The sequence below is a fragment of the Gallus gallus genome, chromosome Z (assembly GCF_016699485.2).
Source record: "Gallus gallus isolate bGalGal1 chromosome Z, bGalGal1.mat.broiler.GRCg7b, whole genome shotgun sequence".
NCBI lineage: Eukaryota > Metazoa > Chordata > Aves > Galliformes > Phasianidae > Gallus > Gallus gallus.
In genome coordinates this window covers 7,223,343-7,247,272 of record NC_052572.1, presented here as the reverse complement: position 1 = coordinate 7,247,272, position 23,930 = coordinate 7,223,343, and the positions used below count along the sequence as shown (strand labels likewise).

General features: G+C 41.4%; 1 protein-coding gene across 14 annotated transcripts in view; it reads right to left on the bottom strand.

The window, feature by feature from the left end:
- CELF4 (CUGBP Elav-like family member 4) overlaps positions 1–23,930 on the bottom strand; it is a 725,820-nt gene that overhangs the window by 86,332 nt on the left and 615,558 nt on the right. For all 14 annotated transcript variants that reach the window (XR_001463894.4, XM_015277428.4, XM_004937077.5 and 11 more), the window contains exons 5-6: positions 21,831–21,910; positions 6,507–6,650 (exon numbers count right to left, since the gene is read on the bottom strand). Coding sequence is in view for 13 of the 14 variants with exons in the window: in XM_015277428.4 (XP_015132914.1) it covers positions 6,507–6,650; positions 21,831–21,910 (224 nt within the window). In the remaining variant the exon portion in view is untranslated. The remainder of the gene's footprint in view (positions 1–6,506; positions 6,651–21,830; positions 21,911–23,930) is intronic.

The following is a 23,930-nucleotide window of genomic DNA, read 5'->3' as shown; positions in this document are numbered from 1 at the left end:
CTGAAGAGACACTGGTTAAGGCCATACAGGCATGAAGAAGAGTAACATATCATAGTGGGTCTGCAGGAAAAGGTGGGAGAATTCACTCCATATGTTTTTTGCTACCTCAAACAAAGGTGTCTGAACTGCAGTCAGCTTTATCATCAATGGATGGATAGATACCTCCACAGCATTTTCTATTCTGTTCTACTCTAGGAGATTTAGATGAAAAATAGAGAAGGATGCAGCTTTGCAGCACAACTGCACCAAAGCAAGAGGTTAGCAGTGCTAGCAAGTGCAGCGCTCTCCCAGTCTCTTGCTGCAACCTATGTCCCAGGACAGATGCATGTCTGACACAGCCGAGCATAAGCTCAGGGACATCAGCAGAGCAATAAACACACAGCACAGAAACAAAGTGCATGTTGACAGTTTCTTTCCAGAAGTAGGTCCTTGCATGGTCACTATCAGTCTAGAAGAATGTACGGAGATATGTGGCCAGAGGTGGTGGTGGGAATGAGAATGCCACCTCTGGCTTGAGTGGCTGTTCATCAGCAGGGTTGTGCAGCTGCGCTTAAGGAAAAATCATCCTTTCTCTACGGGAGCAACATATGCATGGAGAGATTAGATGACTTCCTCAAGGCCAAAAGCTCCTTCCACTGATAGGGCAAGGATGCTCAATTCAACCTTCCCCAGACCCCAGAAGAAACACATGTGAAGCTGAAGATATGGGAGAAGAAAGACTATTTCTGAAACACTGTTGTTGAAATAGCGTGATCATTGCCCTTGGCGAAGGCTTTCTCTGAATGATCTGACGACCTTCTTTTTTTTTTTTCTGTCCCTGTCTCTGAATCACCTGACAGTTTGTTTGACTTTTCATATTCTTCATTCTGTAATAATAATAAAAGTAATAACAGCATCCTACGCTTCTCACCTCTAACGATCTATACAAACACTTAGCTAATTAATCCTTATGATATCCCTGTGATACAAAGAGGTAAATAAAGTGATCAATCAAGCAGTAAGAAGACTCATATTTGGTAAAATCACAGAACTGATAAACCCATGACTTCTTTAACTATCTGGTTATTGGAAAAACATTTTGAAGCCTTCCAACAAACTTCAGATATTCTGAGAAAATTCAGAAGGGGTTTCCTTTCAAAAATTTATTTGAAAATTTATTTGAAAATTTATTTGAAAAAAAAACTGCTTTGAAAATATTATTTAAATTTTAATAAGATAAAAGCAAACAAACAAACAAAAAAATGTGCAACATCTGGATTCATGTATCTTAGTGTTTTACGTAATGATACATGATGATTTGGATTTCTAACTTCAGAGAACTGTGAAAAAAAAAAAAAAACTGAAAAAAATATAAATGTACATGCAGCCCAAATCTGCAAATGGCCATGTCATGGTTCATTCCCTGCTGCTCAATTTTTCTGAATTACCAGGGAAATGACAACCAGATATGAAGTATTCATCCTGCTACAAAGTACCATGGGTTCAAAATAGCTTCCTCTTCTGGAATGAATCAGAATAACCAGTTTGCATAACTGGCAGTATTTACCAAATATATGACCCTATTTTGGTCACTGAAATGTAATAACAATTATATATAGAAGATTGTCTATCTATGTAAAGTAATTTTTCGGTGGTTTTTAAGGGCTAGATGATTTCTTTTAAATATCTTCACAAATTAATTTTACAGTATGCATTGAATAAATGTTCAAAAAATGATTTTTCCCTCCAGCATCTCCTCACATTGTTCGTGAGAATGCCCTTTCATTTCCCTGGGAGATGGGGCAGAGAGGCAGAGGTGGGCAGCTGGACTTTAATGGACAGCATCACAGGGTGACTACTGCCACACCATCCTGAGGTAAGCACTTCTGATGATGACTGTGATCTATGCAGTGCTGGATGTACCCGGATTCCTTGCAGTTAATGTCTGCAGTTCAGGAGCTGCAGCCATTTGCACTTTTTCAGTGGGAGGGGTGCTGGGATTTACTGAAGGGAAAGGATTTGTTCCAGGCCAAAGAGCAAACGTTACTACTGTCTGTGCTGCCCCGTCCCCAGTCTGTCCATTTCCACCCACTAAATCTCCGTCTGTCCCCTGCTGCAGGAAGCAATCAGTCCCACAGCTGGAATTGGGCCAGGAGACCGTGGCTAACACTCCCACCCCATTTTTTATGTAAACTTGATTTATGACTTTGATCTTATTTTAAATAATTTAAAAATTAAATAATTTATACATTATCTGTCACTTTCCAAGGCTCCTTCCTTTGTTCTTGGTGTTCTCTTCTGCATTTTCCCATCTCCCCGACCCTTTTTGGTCTCTGCATGTTTCTTTTTGTTTGTGGTGGGTCAACACTGACTCAAGACAGCTGCTAAGTACTTACTACTTCCTTCATAGAAAGAAGAGTTGGAGGAACTTTTGCCACTGGTGCGTATTTGGGCTTGGACTATACTGCTACAATCCATAGTCTGGTTTTACTTTAACTGCTCATGATTTCAGGCTTGGCCACCCCATGGGGTCTAAGAAGATGCTTTGTGCTGGATGGTGTACTTGCCTCATCTAGCAACAGAGCAAAACTGGTGCCAGTCAGCATCAGCCTCTTCCACAGGCTGAGTTCAGACCTGTACCTCAATCCGGCCTCAGTGAGACTACAGAAACAGTTACCTACGTCCAGCTGATGTGGATCCACAGTAACATGACATAAAAAGGGCTGGTGCCCTAAACAAGAGTGAGCTAAAATAATTAACTGCCTCATAAAAAAAAAGAGAAGCTAGATGAATATGGGAAGATATTGCTGGGGGATAAAAAACAACCCAAACAAACTGAAACAAATTAGTAAAGGGGCTCTGGGAGCTTTGGAGAGCCATGAAAGCTGACTTGCTCTTAACTGCATACAGAAGAGGTGAGCTGGTTCTAATGTGACTTTCTGCATTACTGAAACAGCTCACAGAGTTCCTGCCAAGCTTTGTCCTGTTGGTTGTGTTTTTTTTGGCAGGTGGCACATGACGGGGAGACAAAAAAAAAAAAAACACATAGAGGAGATGAGGAGAATCCCATTTGCTTCCTGATTCTGTTGCATCTGAAGCTGAGGCCATATGGCTGCTGAACTTGAGGACTAGTGGCATGGCTGACACAAGGCCATCCCTGCAATCAAGGTTAAGGTTGCTTAAGCTGAGGTTTGGCAAAAAGCAGCAGTAGGGAGTGAACCATGACATGGCCATTTGCTGAGCTGCAAAAGAAGGAACTTAAGAGGAGCTTGGGCCCAGAACAGTCTTGGTAGCACGCTAACAACTGTCAGTCAAATAGTGATGGACTGAGACCCCTGCCACTTCTCCCCAGTGACACTGCTTAATTTGTAAATCCAGAGCCGCCTGGTAATATCTCAAACAACTGCACCATGAGGGTTTCTGCTGCACTGGTCACACTGACACATGGAAACCTTTTTGTATGAGCTAATTCAGCCCCACTGATGTGGATGGGCAGAGGATGCCCCTCTGGGGAGGTGCCCACTGCCCTGGGACAATGCAACCTCCTCAATGGGAATGGCCATTAGAAACTGCTTGTTAACCAGCAGTAGGACTGCTTGGGAACTCTTTGGTGGTGGTCAGTCACTGCTGGACTGCAGTGGGATATATGGGAGGACATGGTAAGAGTACAATTCAGAAAGTCTGTGTCTCATGGTAGTCCTGGCCATGCTGCAAAGCACTGAGGCAGTTCTTAAACTTGCACTGTCATTAGGTGTGTGTGTGAAAACCCATGGAGGAGTGGCATGAGAGAGAGCCATGTCCTTGAGGGAGACTGGAAAATAAACAAATCTGGTCATCATCTTCACTTGTAGATGGGGACATAAGTCTAGGAAGTCAAATGACTCACCCAAGGTCACACGAGTTGCTGGTGGCAGTGGCATCAGCTGTCACCACTGTCCTGCACTTGTGTTTTCACAGGTTCATTTTTCCTTTTCTTGACTTGCCTTAGCTCTTAAACTTCAGTTTGGACTGAATAAAACTGCCCTCCCCCCCCCCCCCCTTCCCCAGTCACTCTCTTACTATCGATCTCTCCATCTCCTGCTGGCATTTACAAGGTGCCAATCACCCTGATATCTAAGAGCCAGCAGTCCAAGGTGGATTAATCGGGACCGAGGAAACGTCACACAGCCTCGGCTCTCCCTTCCTTTCCTTTTGTGTGAGACTGTGAGATGAAGCAGATAGGGAGAGACATAGATAGGGATGCTGATTGAGAGACAGCATCTGAGCACGCTCTGGGTGTACAGGCACCACAAAGAAATGTGATCCCATCATTTAGAAAGCTCCGAAGCCCCCAGGGTAATTGGTATCACCAGCTTGTCATATCCAATGGTCCAAGATCTAAAATTTATTCTTTCCCCATAATTTGCATACTTACCAACAGAAAAAAAAAAAAAAAAAAAAAAAGAAGAAGAAGAAGAAGAAGGAAAAAAAGAACAAAAAAAGAACAAAAAAGAAGAAAAATAAAAGAGTATGGGCCCAATACTGTTTTCACAGAAATCAATAGGAAAAATATTCATTGGTTTCAAGGGAAGCAGGAGTTGACCCAGGAATTGTTCTCAGTCTTTCTTCAGAGATAAAACCTCACTCAAGCACCTATCCTCAAAATGTCCTGTAATGTCTAGTGAGAAATAGATGGAAGAACTTTTGTGGTATAAAGGTGCAGACCTCATCCTCTTTTGTATCCCTATAACTCTGGGCTGACTCTTTTATAACAGCAATTATAAGAATTACTCTGGATTAAAAATGAATGTAGCTAAGAAGAGCGCAGTTAAGAAGAGATGTCCAGAGTATGAGGACAGCAGTGTCCTTATTACCTTTCCAGCTCCCTGATCAATGCCTGTAGTGTAATTCTGCAGTCACATCTTCTGCCTGACAGCATCTGCAGGTGACTGTCCTCAGCTGCCCATGGGTTCCCCTCCTGTTTATTCCCTTGGTACATGGGGGAACAAATGCTGCACCCACCTGACAGGCTGCTGGCCACTGGCCAGGGCTCATTTGGGATTTTCTGTCATTTTTCCCTTCCTGCAGCCTTGTCCAGATAGGAGGGCAGTTTAATACAGTTGGGCTAGGGAGGGGACAGCTCTTCAGCATGTGAGGAGGAGAGCAGGGTACCAAGGAAGAGGCAGCTGAGGCCTCCACTGTCTTTCAGAATAACAAAAAGAACAGGGAAAAATCGAAGGAAAAAATGAAATTGCTTAATGAGAGAATTAAAAAAGTCCAGAATAGTAGGAGAGTGGGAACATCTGTAAAGCTCCTACAGTATGTGCTCATGACTGTGCATGGCCCACAGGAGGGCTACGCTGAGTTGTACCAAGTGCTCAGCAAAGCACATGGCATTCAGGAAATGATGGATATTTGTAGACTCTCTATTTAAAAAAAAAAAAAAAAAAAAAGAACATGTAGATGGGATGGGAGGTCCGTGATGCCAGTGTATGAGAATTAAATATACAGACAACACAGCATGGCATTGTGATCAATGCGGTAGAGGGACTACAGGTACGCTGGAGAGATTCCCGAGTTGGACCTGTATTACCTAAGGCAAGTCTCTCTGATTAAGGAAGATATTATTTTACAAAATGGGTTTCTTGCTCACATATCCAATACAGAGCACAAGAGGGTCATATCTTATCACCAGATGGATGAAACATCTACGTATACTTTTGCTGCCTGCAAATGCTTCTGTTTAATCTGTGCCAAAAAAGGTATCCAGAGTCACCTGATAGTATTGTATCTGCCTGCTGCAGGGATCACTCTGATCACATATTTTCCTCTGAAGTATGTGTGTGACAAAGGGACCAAGTTACCAAGTTCCTTGACTTATGGGTCCTTGCTAATTACAGCCTAAGTAAAGCCATTTATGCTAAAGGCATCAAATCCACGGTTATGCCAGGAGCCCAGCTGCTCGTTCAGTCATGGGTTGTCTCAGAGGTCCAGGGGACAGGTTAGGAATGGATACCTGATATTACAATACTGCTTTGAATAGCTGAAGTGTTTTCCCAGTGTGCTTAAATCATATTGTTTTGAGGAGTCAGCGCTGTATATGTGCTTTTATCTGCTTATCCATTTCCATATTTTATAGCATGCTTCCATGAGCCTAAAAGCACTTCTGTCAAGAGCTGCCATGTTATCCCCTGATCACTCCAATGTTACCCTCAAGTAACTCTGAGTTCAACTCAATCTGTGTGGATGGTATCACAGGACAGTTATTTATGCCCTTCAAAACTTTCTCTGGGGCTCGATGGTGTTGACATGGATCAGAGAACTCATGTGAACTGAATTCAGGGCCTATTTTATCCAAATATTCAAAGGCTAGTTGTGTTTGGATTTGACAGCAATGGCTTAGATCCCACAAGACATGTCTTGCATGGGACTGGTTACTGGTTCCTCCTCTGTTTGTCAGTTGTCTCTCTGATCACTTGTTTTTTTGTGCAATCTAGGTGCTCTCCCTGTTCCTGTAAACATGCATAGAGCCAATTGTCTATACTTACTGCCTGTGCGTAGGCGCCATATGCTCCAAACTGGATGGCCATGGGGTTGAACATGCCCATTTGTCCCGCCATTTGCTGCATGCGCCTCATTGTACGCTCCTTGTCTGTATCTGCAAACTTCACCACCAGGCTTGAAGAGGCTCCCTGCAGGACAGAAAACAAAAGAGATATAGAAAAGAATTAGCCAGGAGATATACAGTGGCTCATGCAATCTATATGTCACACACAAATTTGGGAGTGTAGGATTCTGCTGACACTGACGTTTTTCCCACACAACCTCTCTGGCCTTCTGGATTGGATCTTTTGCAAAAGGCTGAGAGTATAGGGAGGGAAGGACTCTGGAGGGAAAACAGCTGAGTCCAGCTGTTCCTACTTTCCTCCAAAGTTCACACTTCCAGGCTGTTTTAAATATTCTCTCTGCAAAAGCTGTTGCCTTTTTCTTTCAACCTTCAGAAAATCTTCTGGCCTGTTAGCTCTCATCAACGGATGAGGATCTGGGCTCAGTATAGGAAACTGTAGAAGCCTTTGATGGATGCATGTTGTGGGATTTTGAACTGACTTACTTTGATGGACTTTGTTAGCTCTGTGCATTCCAGACCCCTGAGCCAGATCATCCTTCCACACTGTGCTGTGTTGCAACCTCCATGTTCAGTGAGAAAGCCCTGTTCTTACAGGCAAGAATCAGTTTGCTGGATAGGGCATAAGTCCCATCAACAAGCTGCATCTATTCAGCACCGTTAAATCCAGGCCGGTTCACAATATTTGGGTTCTGTCTGCAGGCAATGCTAGTACAGAGCTACTGATGATCATTGGAGCTGGCTGCAGAAGTCTGTGAAAAATGTAGAGCTTTTGGGAATGAACAAAATCCCTCACCTTCTCAAAATGAGATGAAAGATCAGTAACTGCAATTCTCAAATTTCTGGCAGGAGGTAGAGATGGGAAGAAATAGATCTGCCTAGGAAGGCAGGTACTGATATTGTTTTGGCTGGCTTCAAGGACTTCCTCACTTGAGGTTGCTTGATTCCCTACACCGTGGTCCCCCTGGGGGAAGACAGATGCAGGGAAGGGGGATCTGGCAGCAGCCCTGACAGCAGGCAGACAGTTGCCTCAGGAGCTGGGCTGCCACCAGGCCTGGGGAGATGGGCAGGTGAGCTGTCAGGAGACTGACAGAAGAGCAGCTGAAATCATTGCGCTCCCATGGTACACTTCCCTTTTGACACGCTGGTATTCACTGATGGAAATACAGTCAGCAGGGAGACCGCCAGCTCAGCCTCTGGCTGTGGCAATGGGGGAACACCAGCACCGTGCCAGAGGAGCTGGTCTAGGGCATAGTGCCCTTTTTTTTCCAGCGGAGTGGGATCGTGTGGGGCTGCATAGAGAGAGTGTAGTTAACTTTCTTACATACAGTCTATTTATCTGCAACCGGAAAAAAAACTCTCAGGGAAAGCAGAGCTGGTCTGTATCAGACTGTAAATAGTTTAGTAAACTACAGCTACAGACATACATATGTGTAAGTTCAAGTTTTGCATATTCAATAGCCTCTCCAGATCCTCAGTTATGAATAACAGGTTGAGGAATTAACTTGCTGAAACATAAAACAATCTAAGGCCACACAATGAGCGATGTTCCCCTGGATTAGCAGCCTGCTCCAGGAAGAAGTGATTTTCATTGGCAAAGAATCTTTCTTTTTGACCTGTTACTCTTTCTCTAATAAATCTATAACCCACTTGAACAATGTGGTGAAGAACAAGGGGTTGAAAGAAGTGCTTCAGGAAAACAAAGGTAGGGAGAGATGAATGCTCTATTCAAGGGTGGAGAGCAGTTTTCAGAAGTTATTATGAGAGCAAAACAGAACACAGGGGTGAAGGGAGAAGAAAAAGAAAACCAGCCAAGATTTTCCTGCATTTCTGCTCAAGGCTGGGCAACTTTTCATTTTTTTTACATCACATGATGTAGTTATTGATCCTTCCCCAAATCACACTCTTAATTGCAGCTCATCGACAAATGAATATTTTAATGCATACATTTCCTCCTAATTATCACCTGGACCAGTCTTTAATTAGATTTCAACACTCATTTAATTAACCGTGATCCAAGAGACTGTTTGGTAACCTGAATCTAATGATTTAAACCTATTTGTAGCTGTATTGGAGGGAGGCAATGGTCCACAGCAGATTGGGCTGTTCAAAGCTGCTGCTGTACAGCAGAGCTGCAGCATGGTCAGCACAAAGCAACATGGAAGATTTTCAGACTGAGTAAGGGGAATAAGTATTTACCTCTGCAAATGGGGTTTGAAAGTGTGACCTTCTCTAGTTAGCAGGATGGAGAAATATAAATAAGTTGGTGGTTTTTTTTCCTTCCCTTTTCTTTCTATCTCTATTTGCTCTGGAAGTCTTATGGCTAGAGACATACCTCAGGAAATTGCTTATCCCTCACATTTTTGAAAACCAAGCTATTAATGTAGATGGCATCATGAAAATATCAGTAACCTCCACATGAAGTTCTTGTCCCTGGAGTGTTCTTTGCTCCTGATGTGAGCTGTAGTGACTGCACAGCAGCCGTTTGACCCAATGGGATCTAAGACTGCCTCTTATGAGATGTTTTTCTGGGTTGCCTGTCACAGCAGGGCTTCGGGCCTCTTTGAACACCACTATCATAAACACAGGGCGGAAAGGCCATTGGCAAACAGAAACAAGTTACAGCACATGCTACAAGGAGTAGAAAAGGGAGCTTTTCTATAGAGCATGCTGCAATGAGATGCACACATATGCAGTTAAATACATGTAGCCAGTAGAGATGCTGCTCTGCTCTTGAATATGAAGATTGACTTTGGGATTTATGTTTTCTGTATCTGATTCATCATGTGCAGCCCTTTCACGTAGCCTGAAGGAAATCTGGCAGTGAACTCTATCAGGCCACGCAGTGCAGGAATTTTAGCAGAGGAGACAAACAATGCTTTTCTTTTAAAAGAGCTGGAAGACTACTTTTTACTCCAGTGACTCCCCATAATCCACTGGATAACATTAGAAATATCACAGAATGGGCCCAATTTTCAATGGGGTAGAAACTGCAGAGCCCTTCGTGTGGACTATTTATTGCTTCCGCGAGCAGTTAAACCATTGTGTAAATCAGCTGTTGTCCGCTGACAAAGGCAATAGGTCCTGTCTACTTGGTCATTTATCAGTAATACATAAGCTTCCCCCTTGCACTCCAGTTGTTGTATTGGACACTACATTTCCACAACCCCCATGAGAGTTACAGTAGGTAAGTCAACGTTGCTTGAAATATACTTTGAGAGTTGTGTTAATCTGCATTTTACTGTGGAAAAGACCTGTTTATTTCTCTGCCTTGCAGAACCACAGTCAAAAGAGCCTATTATGAAAGTGAGCATTCCTGCTGATACCTTTGCAATAGGCTACTTGGATTTGTCATTTATCTCCCTTCCCATCAAATCAACCTCCTTTTTCAAGTGCTTTGATATCTACTGATGAAAAGAATAATATAAGGGCTAAGTATTATTATGCTTTCCCAATTTTCTCCTGGGCCAGCAACTCTACTTAATATGACTATCTTACTTCTTGTCCCCCTCCCGTGTGCAGTAATGAATTGCTCCCCTTAGTCAGCAGTCAGATGTTCTCTAGGTTGGCAGGGTGAGGAAAAAGATGGAGGAAAAATCACCCTGCACCACACTCACTTTGTAATCCCTAATCAGAGTCCTCTGTGGGAAAAACTAATTTCCCAGCCTGTCTTGACTTGTGAAATAAAGTCATTCTTGAAAATGGGAACTTGACAGGTCACTTGTGAAATTTCATATTCAACTAAAAATAAAATATCCATCCATTGATATTTCATTTAAAGGCAAAGGAAAAACAAATCTTTTCCCTGGTTGTTGGGACTGGTTCCCATTAGTTATGGCTCTCCAAATGGAGAGTGTACACAAATTAACTACAATGTTTTCAGCAGACCAAATAATGCTACACAGCATGAGGGAAAGCTGCTTTCCCTAGAACAATATTCATAGGAAAAGTTTTGTGAAAATGTTCCCTTGCAGAATGTATGCCTGATTTTTCTTTACCTGTCATCCCTATACGCCTTCTCTGACTCAGGTTACCTATCTCTAGAAACAACTAGACATCTTTTATCTGCAAAATTGATGAATTTGGACCCAATTCACCAAAGCCATTCAGATCATGTTTCACTTTAAGCTTAATCAATGGCTCATTGGAGGTAGGCACATAAGCACCTCGATACTACGGAGGTTCCATATAAGCACTTTACTGCAGTCTTGAGTCTGTCTAAATGGACTTTTATCTCATGGTTGGCTCAAATTGTGCCATTTAAAGATTTGGGGCCAAAAATATTTGAAAATGGCTTATTATATTAAAACTCTAGTGAATAAAGCTCTTGAGTGTAAGATCTCTGAATGTGCAGGTACCATTAAGTATCTTCCAAAATATCAGCCAGGTACACCAGGTAAAATACCCAAATTAATAGATACTGCTGGATACTTCCCAACTGGGTAAAACATTGCAAGCTTTACCATGTGAATAGGATTTCTGTATTGGACACTTTGCCTTTGCATTGTCTTTGTGACGGCAAAGCAGAGTTCAGAGGATGTTTATCAAGCCATTCAAGGTGGTATTTCCATACAAGGTTTGGCCTTTAAAGTCAAGGAAGGATTTCTTTGTTTTGGGCACTGTCAGATCAGGCATTTGGTATGATGACTCCTTAGTTTGAAAACAAAACTAGACTTTTTTTGGGGGGAAGCCTGTGTAGCTTTACTGAAATAAAATAGCTGTTGAATTAACCAGTAGTGTCTTGACTCCAACTGGGATTTTAGACAAGTGAGAAAGAAACTACTGTCCAATTAAAACTGTAGAGCAGAGGGAATTTGAGCTAGGTAGAGATGTAATTACCTATTCTGGTAGATGGCCAGAAGACCAAGACTAACATCCCTTCCCACTTGTGAAATATGCTATCTTTTTCTGTACTCAGGGCTTCAATTTTGTGTGAAAGATGAGTAGGACAGCAGTCACTAGAAGCGATTTCCATTGTACAGTCCTGAGAGCTGGTTCAGACACACTTGAGACAACAGTGACAAAGACGGAGTGGGGAAAGGAGGCATTAATCCAGAGCTGGAATGACAGACCCTTTGATAATGCCGCTCCCCTGGTAGAGGGGATTCTTCATGCAATGTCTTAGCAGCGAGAGGTGCTGCAGGTATCTCCCTTCACAGGTCTCCAGAGCGGTAATTTATTTGGAGTGGAAGTTTGATTTAGGTTTTACTAGTCCATACACTACTTAGCAGGTGTCTCTCTGAGCTAAAGTTATTGCTTTCCACAGGGCAACAGAATCATTGACTCCTGGTGACACTGTACCCAATTCTAATTAAAAAGAACTCAATATATAACCTAGGTATTAGTATGACCCTCAGATCAAAGCCAGATTCCCAAACAACCTAAACTTCAAAGCTGAGTTCCTCGAGCAGCTCTACATTTTTCATCTCAGTCTTTGGATGATGGAAGTAATCATAGAATCATTTACCTTCTTAAGGTGTTATAATACCAGCAGACTAGAAATTCTTTCCTGCTATTTAGAAATATGAAAGCAATAAATAAGTGTTTTTTGTATTACTATTTTATGAAAAAAACTAAAAAAAGAAATAAATATTCAAAAGAAAATTTTGTTGGTTTCTTTTTCCCACTAAGAGCAACACTGTATGGAAGAGAATGTATTTTTAGTTCTGTATTCACTAAAATGTACTTTCTCTGGAAATATTCTAGGAATGAAAAATATTGACTTGCCATAGTTTGGCTTTTATATATATATATATATATATATAAATTACTACTATTAATGAGGAAATGTTTGGTGTTCTCAGTATAGAACCCCATTAAAGCTAGTGTTGGAATGACCACAACCTAAAGGAGACAGTACCTCTCATTCGATTCAAATAGAAAAGAATGAAAATGAGAAGTAGGATAATTCCAGTGTCACAAAGCGAACTGCCTATTGTCATTGCACACTAGCATCAAAATCAGATGCATTGCTAGTGTGCAAGTGGCACAGAAGAACACTGCAGTGGCACTGAGTTGCAAACATGCTGCACACAACTGGGCATCTGAGATTACAGCCATGTTGTGTCATTTTGGACTGTTGTAGCATAAAGGATGTTGCTTGATTGAGATAGAAGAATTTGCATTATTGCAGCATATTAAAACTGAAGATCTCAAAGCACTGTACAGCTGTAGGGTCATTAATTGATATAAATTTCTACTTGCAAGGAGGTATTACCCATGCATTACAGTGGTGTAGGAGATGATCACCTGAAACTATGAGGTAAACTGGTGCAAACTCAGTGAGGCTTGGTAGAACAAGAAGTTGGTTTACGCTGAAAAACCCACCTACACTGCATTCCACTCCACTAAGACTGAAACCTGTCTCCTTTCTGCTGGATGACACTTGGCAGGCACTGTTCTCTGTGAGTACCACACAGACCTTCAGGATGGGAAGTCAAGCAAACTTCCTTGCCTGATTTCACTTGCCAGGGAATGTCTGAGCCAAAGACATCAGTGTCCGATCAGATGCCTTACAATTATGAATTTGTGTTGATTTTGATTGAGGGTCATATCTGAAAGCTATTGCTTTGATCTAAATACATTTTTGTCCTTTAAAATTTCATTTTGATCTTTGCATAAACAGTCTGGGTAATAAATACTGAATCGATTCACATTGGTTGTGTTTTTGAAAGGAATAGCAGTCTGCCCATTACTACGGTCTCTCTGCCCTCTTTAGAAGAATGTTATCAGTCCAGATCACACTTCTGAGCTGGGCTAGGAAGGACTGGATTAAAGGATAACAAGCAAAAGCATTCAGAGTGATTTAGAGTTGATCCAGAGACCACTTAAATAAAACAGACGGTCCCATTCTTTAAATGAGGTTAGAACAAAAAACAAAACAAAACAAAACAAAAAAAACCCAACCAACAACCAACCAACCAAAAAAAAAAAAAAGTCAGAGAGGAAGAACGAACCCCCTCTCCATAGCAAGGAGTACCTTCATTCCTCTCCATGATGTGAAGAGCATGTCCTCACTGCAGGAAGATGGAGTACCCTACAGAAGATGGGGGACTTCCCTGATGTGTATGGAGCATTTTATACCATGTAAATGGCTCTGATCTCCCAGAAAGGTCAGCACTTGTGATTTATTTTAGCCTCCACCCAGCTCCTAATCTCATCCAGCTCAAACAAATGTTAAGAGTGGTGAGCCTCCCAGGGACCACTGTAGCATCAGGATTTGGCCAACATTGGACTATAGCATCATCCAGCTCTTGCTTTCCCCCAGCCTCCTCTACAGCTGTTGATTTATTTCCAAACTTCCCTTGGACCATAAAGAGACATTATGGTGCCATTTAGTTTCCTTTGTCTAAGGTGAGGCTGTGCGGCTCATGACCAGTTATCTCTCTCATCCCATTTGGAAGCAATGAATTCTGTGATTCAGAAGGAAGACAGAGTGAGGATGGTTGGGGGAGATGGCTATTGAAGCCCATCACGTCCCACAGGTCTCTTCACTGTCCTGCCAGATGCCTGTGTGGCTATGGCGATGTGACCGGAGAAGAAAAGCAGCTCTGATGAGTGTTCCAGCCCCAAAAGGCTGTCTTCAGTGCCAGTATGATTCATACCCCCTGTCAGGCAGCAGGACTGCCTGGATTTCTATTCTGGGACCCAGAAACTTGTGATTTATTAGCTCATTTATGGAATAAAGGGGGAGGAGGGAATGCAGTCCTATGATTTTATTTTATATAGAAATTATTAAGGAAAATTATGTTAACTGGGACACTGCTGGCCCACAGGATATGAAATCAGCTATCTTGGTGGCAGCAGTGGGGTAGGATAGTCCACGAACTGTAGTCTCTCTGTGGCCAGAACCTGCCGCCCTGAGGCAAAGCAGCCTGAGATACCAGGAATCATTGGATTTTTGTAGAAGGAATGACTGCAATTTAACATCTAGGTATTAGGTGTCTTGTTTCATCCTATCAGACAACACATGACTTTATAAACAGTGTTTAGGTAGCCTATTAGTAAAAACAATTCATTACTGGAAGGAGATCTAGGCCTGCTGTTGCTGAGTTATGAGCGGACTCCTAATGCATTATTAATTTTTAATAATAGGAATGGGTGTGTTTTGTCTGGCCCCAAGTTAAGGAAGCTAGTCAGAGCATTACAGAAAACTATTGCTTGAAGTGCATTTTCTTTTACAGAGCAGAAGATCAACAGAAAAAAGAAAAAAACCCAAACAGCCTGAACTGGCATCTCCACTCTCTTCCATCAGTACATCCAGCATTATCAGTGCAAAATCAAGCTTCAGCCTTCTCTATTAATTTGAGAAGGAGATGGACTTACGCTGATTATAGCCTACTCCAGACATTATGACCCTGGGTAAGTAACTTTAAGGCAGATTCAGCAAAAAAAAAAAAAAAAAAAATGGAGCACTTTACATGCTGAACTCATCAACTTTCTCGAGGAGTTATCTGTCTATTTCTATTGTGCACTTCTCTAGAGTTCTGTTCATTTTGCCTAGATATTTTGAAGACATAACTGGGAAGTAAGGTGGTGAACTGATACCTTCAAGTCTTGTCTTCCTAATTGTATGTTTTCCAGGTTTAAGTAGATTTTAAAATTTACATCTACCAGTTATTACTTCTCTACTAGGATTAGGAACAACAATTGTTGTGATTTTTGCTACAAACTGGCTAAATATACAGGTCAGTTGTGTGTAAGACTTGTTCATTCTCACTGTATTGCCTCTTGTTGCTTCTTTTGCTTCTCTTGTGTGTCTCAGCCCTCAGGGGACCTTACAAATGACCTAACTGCAGCCATTTTTGGTGTCTATTCTAAATCATCAATTATATAAGAGAGACAGACGTCCCCCTGAGGGATCAGTCTCTATCCATTAACTGTAAGAGAAGTGTATATGATAAGATTAGAGATGATCCCAAAGTTTTATGTTTTAACCAACACTTTGATGTTGATCATGTCAACCCTGGCCTTAGTTGGTAAGCTACTAAGTGTGGAGAGTACTCCATAATAGGTTTTTACAGTGCCTAACACAGTCTGTTTCTTTGCAAGGCCAACGATAACTACATTTCCACCAGCAGCAGTTGGTATGAATCACCATGGAGTTGGTATGGAATAGAAATCAACTAGAGTTTTCAGGAGGGTGAAGAGCTTACTCCTCTTGAGGTGTGATATGCAAACACAACGCTGTGGTTGTGCCCACTCAGCTCCTAGATTTGCTTAAGTGACTAATTTTATTGACTTCCTGAAGGTGTGTCTTGTTGGAGGTGGAATGTGCTACAAGGTTTAAGTGGAGCCTCCCAAACGGAGGAAAAGACAAACCCTCCTTCTGAGTACTGAAGGCTGCCACGAGCCTAGAGGGAGAAGTGGATTGTGCAGCTGAATGTGCATGTATTTGCGAAGAAGGGAGGAGAGACAAGGAAAGTTTCTCCTATGAAAGAAATGATCCAATTTGAAGCAAGTCCCTCATGGGAAGAGCTGTGACAGAGGCTGCTCTGTTCCTGTTAATTTTCACAGTGCAGCTGTCAGCGGGTCTGTAAATAGTACTCCGCGAAGCCAACACTTCCTATCCACACATCAACCATTCAATTAACAGAAGAACAGAAGAAGGAAATAAAGTGCACCACCGCCTTCTATCACAGCTTTGATGTTTCCCAGCAATTTATGAAAGTGTACACAAATCTAATTACAAGCCCCACTGCTTCCCATTTACATGGAGCTCCTCAAGTTCAGAGCTGTTTATATCAAAATAATTGTTAAAAATACCTCAGCTGATCTACAGCATTGTGGCCCCCCACTCACCGGAGCCGCCACGCTGCTCCTCCCAGGGAGATTCTGCCGACTCAGCGCTTTGGTGCCAGCATGCATGCATAATAAAAGCTGCTTCTCAAGTGAGGCACCTGGGCTACAACTTCATCATGCCCACGAAGGCCTATTTTCCTTCTTTCCTCCACCTGCTCAGTGCTCTTTCTGCAGACTCTTACGGCTTGCTTTTCTATCCCTAATTCACCTAAATATTCCTTTGCTGCGTTGATGGGGGTGAAAACAGCTGCTCAACCAGTTTCCATAATGGGGCTGTGTCTGAAGTTAACTTCGCAGTGCTCTGCAAAACCTTAACTGCACTCTAGGAATGCACAGCAATAACAACAGCAGTCATCAATGTGAACCAGGGTTGGTTTCTTTGGCTGGGGGCCTGAGCATACAAAGTCAGGAAGATGGTAACTGATGCCCCATTTGCCATGCATCTGAAAGAGGGCCACTACACGTGAGGACAACTGCACTTGTTTCTTGGGGCAATTTTTGATTGTCTTATATTTAAATCACTCTCACTTGGTGAACTACATAGGTTAAAAAAATTAGCAATGTTAATTTCTTACAGTATGAAAGGGTAGACTGTACGCTGTGTAAGGAAATAAGAGAACCTCTTAATCTGATTATTAATTGTGCTTATTGGAAATTGTAGTGCTGTGGCTGGTCTGCCAAGGACTGTGATGGACACAGGGTGAAAGCCAACCTTGTTGATGGTGTAGTGTCATTCGTATTTTGTTGATTGATTAGAAAAAAAGTAATAAGTACAATAATTAGAGATCCAATTAGTCTGTAGCCTAACAAAACTTAGACAGAATTGCATGATTATATGCAGGTGGCTACTGAGCAGAGATTTGAAGTTGTTTTTCTTATTTCTGCTTATAAGAACTGCATAAAAAATATAGAAATGGATGTCTCCAAGTTAGCAAAGTTTTGGGTTGCAATACCTTTTTTTCTTTTGTTTTTAAAAGTTCAACTAATCTGAATCTTTCTCAGTGATGCAGACATCTGTTCAGTGATGGTATCCAAGTCTCACATTTTTCTTTCTTTTCTCAAAACCAAAGATTCCATCCAAAACATAATTTTCATGGAAGATTTTCAGCCAGGCATAGATAGACTTGGGATGCTGATGCTATTGCTTGGATGCAGAAGAAATAATGTAGTTTCATGAAGCCGATGAAGAGACTTTTATAGCAAAACAAAATAGGATCTAGCTTGTGTAATCGTGGAAGCCACCTCACAGTGTTTTGGAGATTTTACTAACCACTATTTTGGATCTGCAAGACCATGGGAATCTGACACCTAGAATTAGCTGAAAAGCACACTTCTATGTGGGTTTTGGTTTGACAGGTTTCAAAATCTATTTCTCTAAAATATAATACCTCCAGAGGTATCTATTTCTATTGATTGTAATAGAAACTTGAATGACAAGCACTTAGATGACAAGCTCATACTTCCTAAACTTTTAGATGTCTTAAGTTAGGTGAGACAAGTCCCACCTGAGGTATTCAGTCTAGTGCCATTATGGAGATATTCTTTTTAATTATTTAAGGGGATTTCTGTTGTAATTAATGAAACGGAAGGGCATGCACAAAAGGTGATTTATCCCATCCTAGCACAGAAAGGTAAGGGGAAGAAAGCATGAAGCTCTAGAAATGTCTGTCCTTTGTGGGAGGATGTTTAGAGTAGATTAAACTTTTTTAGACTGTAAAAGTTAAATCAAATGAAACACAAACTTAATTCCTACTTGCCATATTTGTGTCTATGAAAAAAAAAAGAAGAAAAAAGGAAAAAAAAAAAGAAGAAAAATGTAGCTAGCAGTACTGCTTTACCCTTCCAGGAATCAATTCATACCAACAAGAATTTCTGCAGTACCATGGTATGAAATAGTCAAAGATATGCAAAAGTAGTATGGTATTTAGGCCTGTGTACTGGCATAAACACTATTGAAATATTGGTATGAGTGATAATGCATAGAGAAGGGTTTATTCTGTGTGGGTAGACGAACAAGACCACATCTTAGATGTGTTGTGCAGAATGACTCTTCAACATTTGGCTGTCGCCTGGATGTGAAGACAAGGAGAGAAAGAGAAAATCGAACTGAAGATGATGCCTAGGTAGGAGCATGACTGACAGGTAGGATGATAATGTTGTCCACGGAGATTGAAAATGGAGGTAAAGGAGAGAGGAGACAGAGTTTGGGAGGAAAAGTTTAAGAGCTCTGTTTTATAAATTCTGAGCTTGATCTGACAGCTAGACTTCCATCCACTAGGAGATGCTGGAAAGACAGGCCAAGATTTCAGTTTGGACAGGAGTCAGTTCTTCAGTAGAGAAGTTAGATCTGCAAACTGTCACTTCAGAAATGGTAGCTGAATTCATGTTGGTGAATAAGGCTGCTAAGGACAAGAGCTGGATGAAGAAGTGAAAAGAATCAAGGGAAGAGACCTGTTTATGCCCCTCATGGGTGCGGAAGAGACACAGGAAAGGACAGAGTAACCATAGCTGAAGGTAAAGGGCAAATTACAGTTAAAAATACATGCAGAAGTACATGAAAATGATGATCTCTCACAAGGGAGGACATGAAGGTCAAGTATAACACTATTCTAAAGCTGATGAGTTGATAGGCAATATAATTTAAAATGACCCAAAAATAAAGCACTCTTGGCAGGTAGATACAGAAGGAACTTTGGGCCTGCTCAGAAATAAGGGATTTTGGGAAAGTTATTTCTCAAAGCAATCGCTTTGTGTTTAAATTTGAAAGTTGTATACCTGCTTGTTGGGCCCTTAGGAGAAAACAGAGCCTTGCATGGAGAAGTGGGCTTGTGACGGATGACAGTCAGGCACCTGTCCAAGGAAAGGTTAATAAAAAGAAAAAAAGAAAAAAACTTTCATAAAAGAAAGTTGCCTTTTGAAACTATTAGGCAACATATGTTGTGTGAACAGGAAGTCACAGTAGAGCAATAATCCTGACAGCTGTGGAGAAACAGGAGTCTGCCGCAGGAATGAACGGCTCGAGACCTGACAAGAATGATGATGGATGCCCCGTTGGTAGTACACGAGGACAAGGCAAGAGACGTTTAAATTGGCTGAACCACAGGAACAACTTTGAGTTGGCATCGCAGTCAGACAAATGAGGCCAGTCCTAATGGTGAGAGAAATGGGAGGGGGAGCTGGAGGAAGATGGCAGCAATGCACCCCTCCTTTCCAAGGACGAGGCCTACATCGCCATCTCACCACGAGGTGGCTGCATTTCTCTGTGAACACCCCAAGCCCTGAATGAAGCTGCATGCACACCCCGAAGCACCATGAAAGTGAGAATGAGAGCGGTGACCACTTGCAGAATTTGGCCCATATCTTTCCAAGTGTCCAAAGTGTTTTGAGGTCCTCTGTGAAAAGCACTGTATGCTCAATGTCTTGATGAAATGTCAAGTCACTCGACAGGTCCTCACTAGTCTGATGAGCCGTAGTAGCTGTCTGTGTACCTGATAATAGCTCATGGAAAATGTGAGGAAGTGTCACACAATTTAGCTCAAAACAAAGAGGTCAAAACATAATTTTCTCCTTGCATTTTTCTGTGAACTGATAGCATATGCACTGAGTACTGCTGAGGTTCAGCTGATTCATGGAAACTTGTCAAGCCATTCAAATTTATGAGTCTGGAAAATGTTTAGTGAGAGTTAAAGTGCAGTGCTTTTTAGATACCTAGATTTGGTTATTCAAGAACCAGGTGTTCAGTTATTCTAAAGCAAGTATTTGATTAAATAAGTCAACAAGAATAATGCTCCCATGAAAAACTGACAAAAAGGCCATATTCTTCACTATTTTTTTTGCACATCCTCAGTTGACTTCAGCAGCATGGAACAAAAATTTGTTCCAAGGTGGTCGAAATGGGTATTTCTTCTTATCTAAATAGTGCTGACAATAGGAAGGATAAGAATATTTTGGATATAGTGGATCTAGATAAAATCTTCAACTCTCCTTGGATTTGGTCTGCTTTTTTCTCTGTGTTCCTCTCATCAATGTCACCCAAGTTTCTAAGGGGACTGGAACTGACATTTTATTACACCGCCTAGTGAGACGAAAGACTCTGGAATTACAATGACTGATGTCATCTACAGACACCATCACTTTGGTGATAGTTTTTAAGACATTAGTATACTTTGTTGACCTGCTCCAGGAAAGAAGTTCATATTTCACAATGCGGTATCAGCATTAAGCCCAGCACATTGTTCTATTCTAGAAACTCTCCCAGTCTTGATTGTAATAATTCAAAAAGTGGATACCCCATCTTCTAATACCTTCACTAGTAAATGTGTACCATTTTCTATTCTGATTTATCTAAACGTAGGTTCTAAAAAATAAGATTGATGGTTTGCTAGTTCTTATCAGAAATCTCTTCCCATGTGAAGAACTTTCTATTTCCATCTCTACATAGACCCAGAGACAAGCTGCCCATCTGCCAGGCCTATTTTAATATTATTAGGATAAACTCATGAATTGAGATTAGAGGTCCTTACTAAAAAGAAGATTTTGCTATCTTAAACATTTAATTACGACAATTCCTGTATCCTTTACAAGTTATCAGCATGCTTTTTAGCCCTCCATTTTTTTACGCTGTGAATAATTAGTAACAAAAATAATAAGCTATTAAAATAAGCCCAAACATACTGGACTAGTCTGTCTTTCTGTGCTGATAATGGAATGACTTACATTCCTCCAGGTCTACATGGCGGTGTACAAGAATCATTCTGCACAGAAAATACATTTGCATTTTAATTTCCACTTCCTGAACTATCAGTTTGGAAACCTCGTATTACAAGACATTAGCCCAAGCAGAGTGATCCCTCAAACATTTCCTGGGAGCTTTAGTAGTTTGCCAGACTGTCTTTCAAATGGATGGATGTAGGATGTTTCAAATCCCTGGATGTAGGGAAGACCACATTTATGCTGAGGTGGGCTCTTATGCAATAGCACAGAAGCGTACATCTCTGTGATGTGTCTCTAGCATCTAGTGCTATCATGTGAACATGCTGCTTTCTGCTCAGTTCTGGCAAAAAGTTCTTCATCCTTCACATAGAAGTAGAGACTGTTTGTGGAAGGAAAACAAAGAAGCCCTTAGGTACAAATCTGTGCTTTATTCATCCCTCTGAAACTTAAGTGGCTCATGGTGAATTTGACTCAACATTTTTGGCATCTCTGAACCATGTCTTTTTTTCCAGTGTATCAAAACTGCTGGAGACAGAACACATTACCTCTTGGGGTTCTGTGCTTTAATGAAATGACAACATCATCTTGGCCTTTCCTTTGATGAATTAAAAACACCCAAAGCCCCACATGCCATCATCCTATAGTATGAGTAGCAGATCATACATAAATCATTCCTCCTACTCTATCACACCACGGGACCAATTATTGCTTTTCATGTTATGGGGCTACTCACCGGCATTGTCTGGCTGCCATGCAAGGCATTGATAGCTGCTTGGGCCTCTGCATGCGAAGAGTATTTCACAAATGCACAGCCTAGAAAAAGAAAAAGAAGAACATAAGAAAGGTTGTGTGGGTACCAATGACAGACCACTGGTACCCAGTATCCTATCCTGTCGTCAGAACTGGTGGATACAGAAGGTAGTGCAGAAAGCATAACAAACTTGTTATTCCTTCCCAAAGTCCAGCCATGAGCAGCTCAAGGACTTCTTGAGGCAAAGGCACATCAAGAAGTTCTATGCTGCTTGTATATAATTTGGGTGGACACAAACTTAGTGAGAACCTTCTGAATCCACTTATCTTTTGACCTTCATATCTTCCCATGTTAGCAATGCACAATTTTATAATTTATTGTGTGAAAATGACTTTCCTTTTATTTGTATTAAACATAACGTGGAATGCTCTTCTATCTAGTGTTCTGGAAAACAGTGAGCAGTCGAGCAAAAATAAGCAGAAAGCTTCTCATTCTCATTACAAGTCACCACAGGCCAGCTGTAGGGAAGGCGTTCAGCTTGCTTCAAACACACAAGGTATCTGTCTTACATCACTGCTTGGTAGAAGTCCATGACAGAGACTGCTCAGAGATTGTCTTGGCAACTTGGCAGCTTTGGACAAGGCATGAGATACCTTCTGATAAACAAATGAAAATGGAAGAGATCTGCATGTGATAACTGCCATCTTGCCACCACTGAAACTTGAATTTTACAGTGAATATTATATCATAAGCTGCTTTACCAGTAGTTCAATGGGTGTTTTCCTCTGTACATCAGAGAAACGTGGGCAATGCTTCTCTGGCCTACACTGCCATGTGAAGAATCTCACACTGTCTGAACTCTTATAAAAGATTCTAGGGCAGAAAGGTGCATTTATGAACATATGCTAGAGTGCAGAAATGATCAACACTTCAAAGGGTCACATGCATCACAAGAATGGGGAAAAGTATTGCTAACACTCTTAGCTACAAGCAAATTGACTCAGAGGGAGGAAGAGTAATTTCCATATGCTAAGGAGGATTTTAGAACAGATTGGAAGAGATCTGAGAAGTTCTGGCTTCCATCCCCTTTCATTACTATTAAAGACTCTTGTGCTTTTAATCAATTTGCAAAGCCCTTGTTGTTTCCCTGAAGGGGTGCAGAACACTCATGAGGGATGCCAGCCCTGACAACACGACGGCTGTCCTTCATTTCCTTTGTAGAATCTTTAGAAGGTCAACAAACCATCATGGATCCATACAGTGCATGGTGGGAACTGCAGCACTACAATACCTCACTTACAAAAGTAGAAGAATGAGCCCCGAAGGTGTCTATAATCATCACTACAGGCTGGCAGAAGTGGAATCAAAGAAAGCAATGATAGCCCCCTTCTGAAAAGAACACATACGTATGCAATCAGCTTCTGGTTAGGATCCCTTCACTTTGCATTCCCTCATACCCCGGTGCTCAGACTGTATTTCAGGAAAAGCATAACGATTGTTGCTAATAGTAGGATCTAATTTATAACGAGCTGAGAGAAGACAATCACAGGAAAATGAGATAGATAAACTTCAGCTAGAAACAATAGAGATCAATTATGACATAATCGCAGCCCAGCATTCCCAGGCTCCTGAGATTCTGTGCCTTCCTCTTCATTAATCAGAGATAATCCAGAATTAGGGTGTTTAATTATTTGCACAGATTCTTTTGTACTTTATGCCTCTAAAAATAAGATTCTGATTAGCAAATATACAAAGGCTTTCCAGCTTCAGTTACCCATTGCATTTGGAGGAGGATTTTTGGCTACAGTGTTGCTGTCGTGTTGAGGGCTTCACTCTCTTCAGGTGAAATTCACCTCTGTGCTGAGGAACCTGATGGATGAGTAGAGCTGGATAAGGGTTGGAATGAAGGGAGCAGGAGGCATTTGTTTTATTTAATGCCTTATATGCTAATGGGAGTCCTCCATTGCTTTTCCTACTGCTTCCTACTTGGCCTTTGAGCCAGAAGGACAAATGAAAACTCAGTTTTCAGCTATGTATAATGTCAAGGAAACATTTTGTTCCCTTTGTTTATGTGTTCAATGG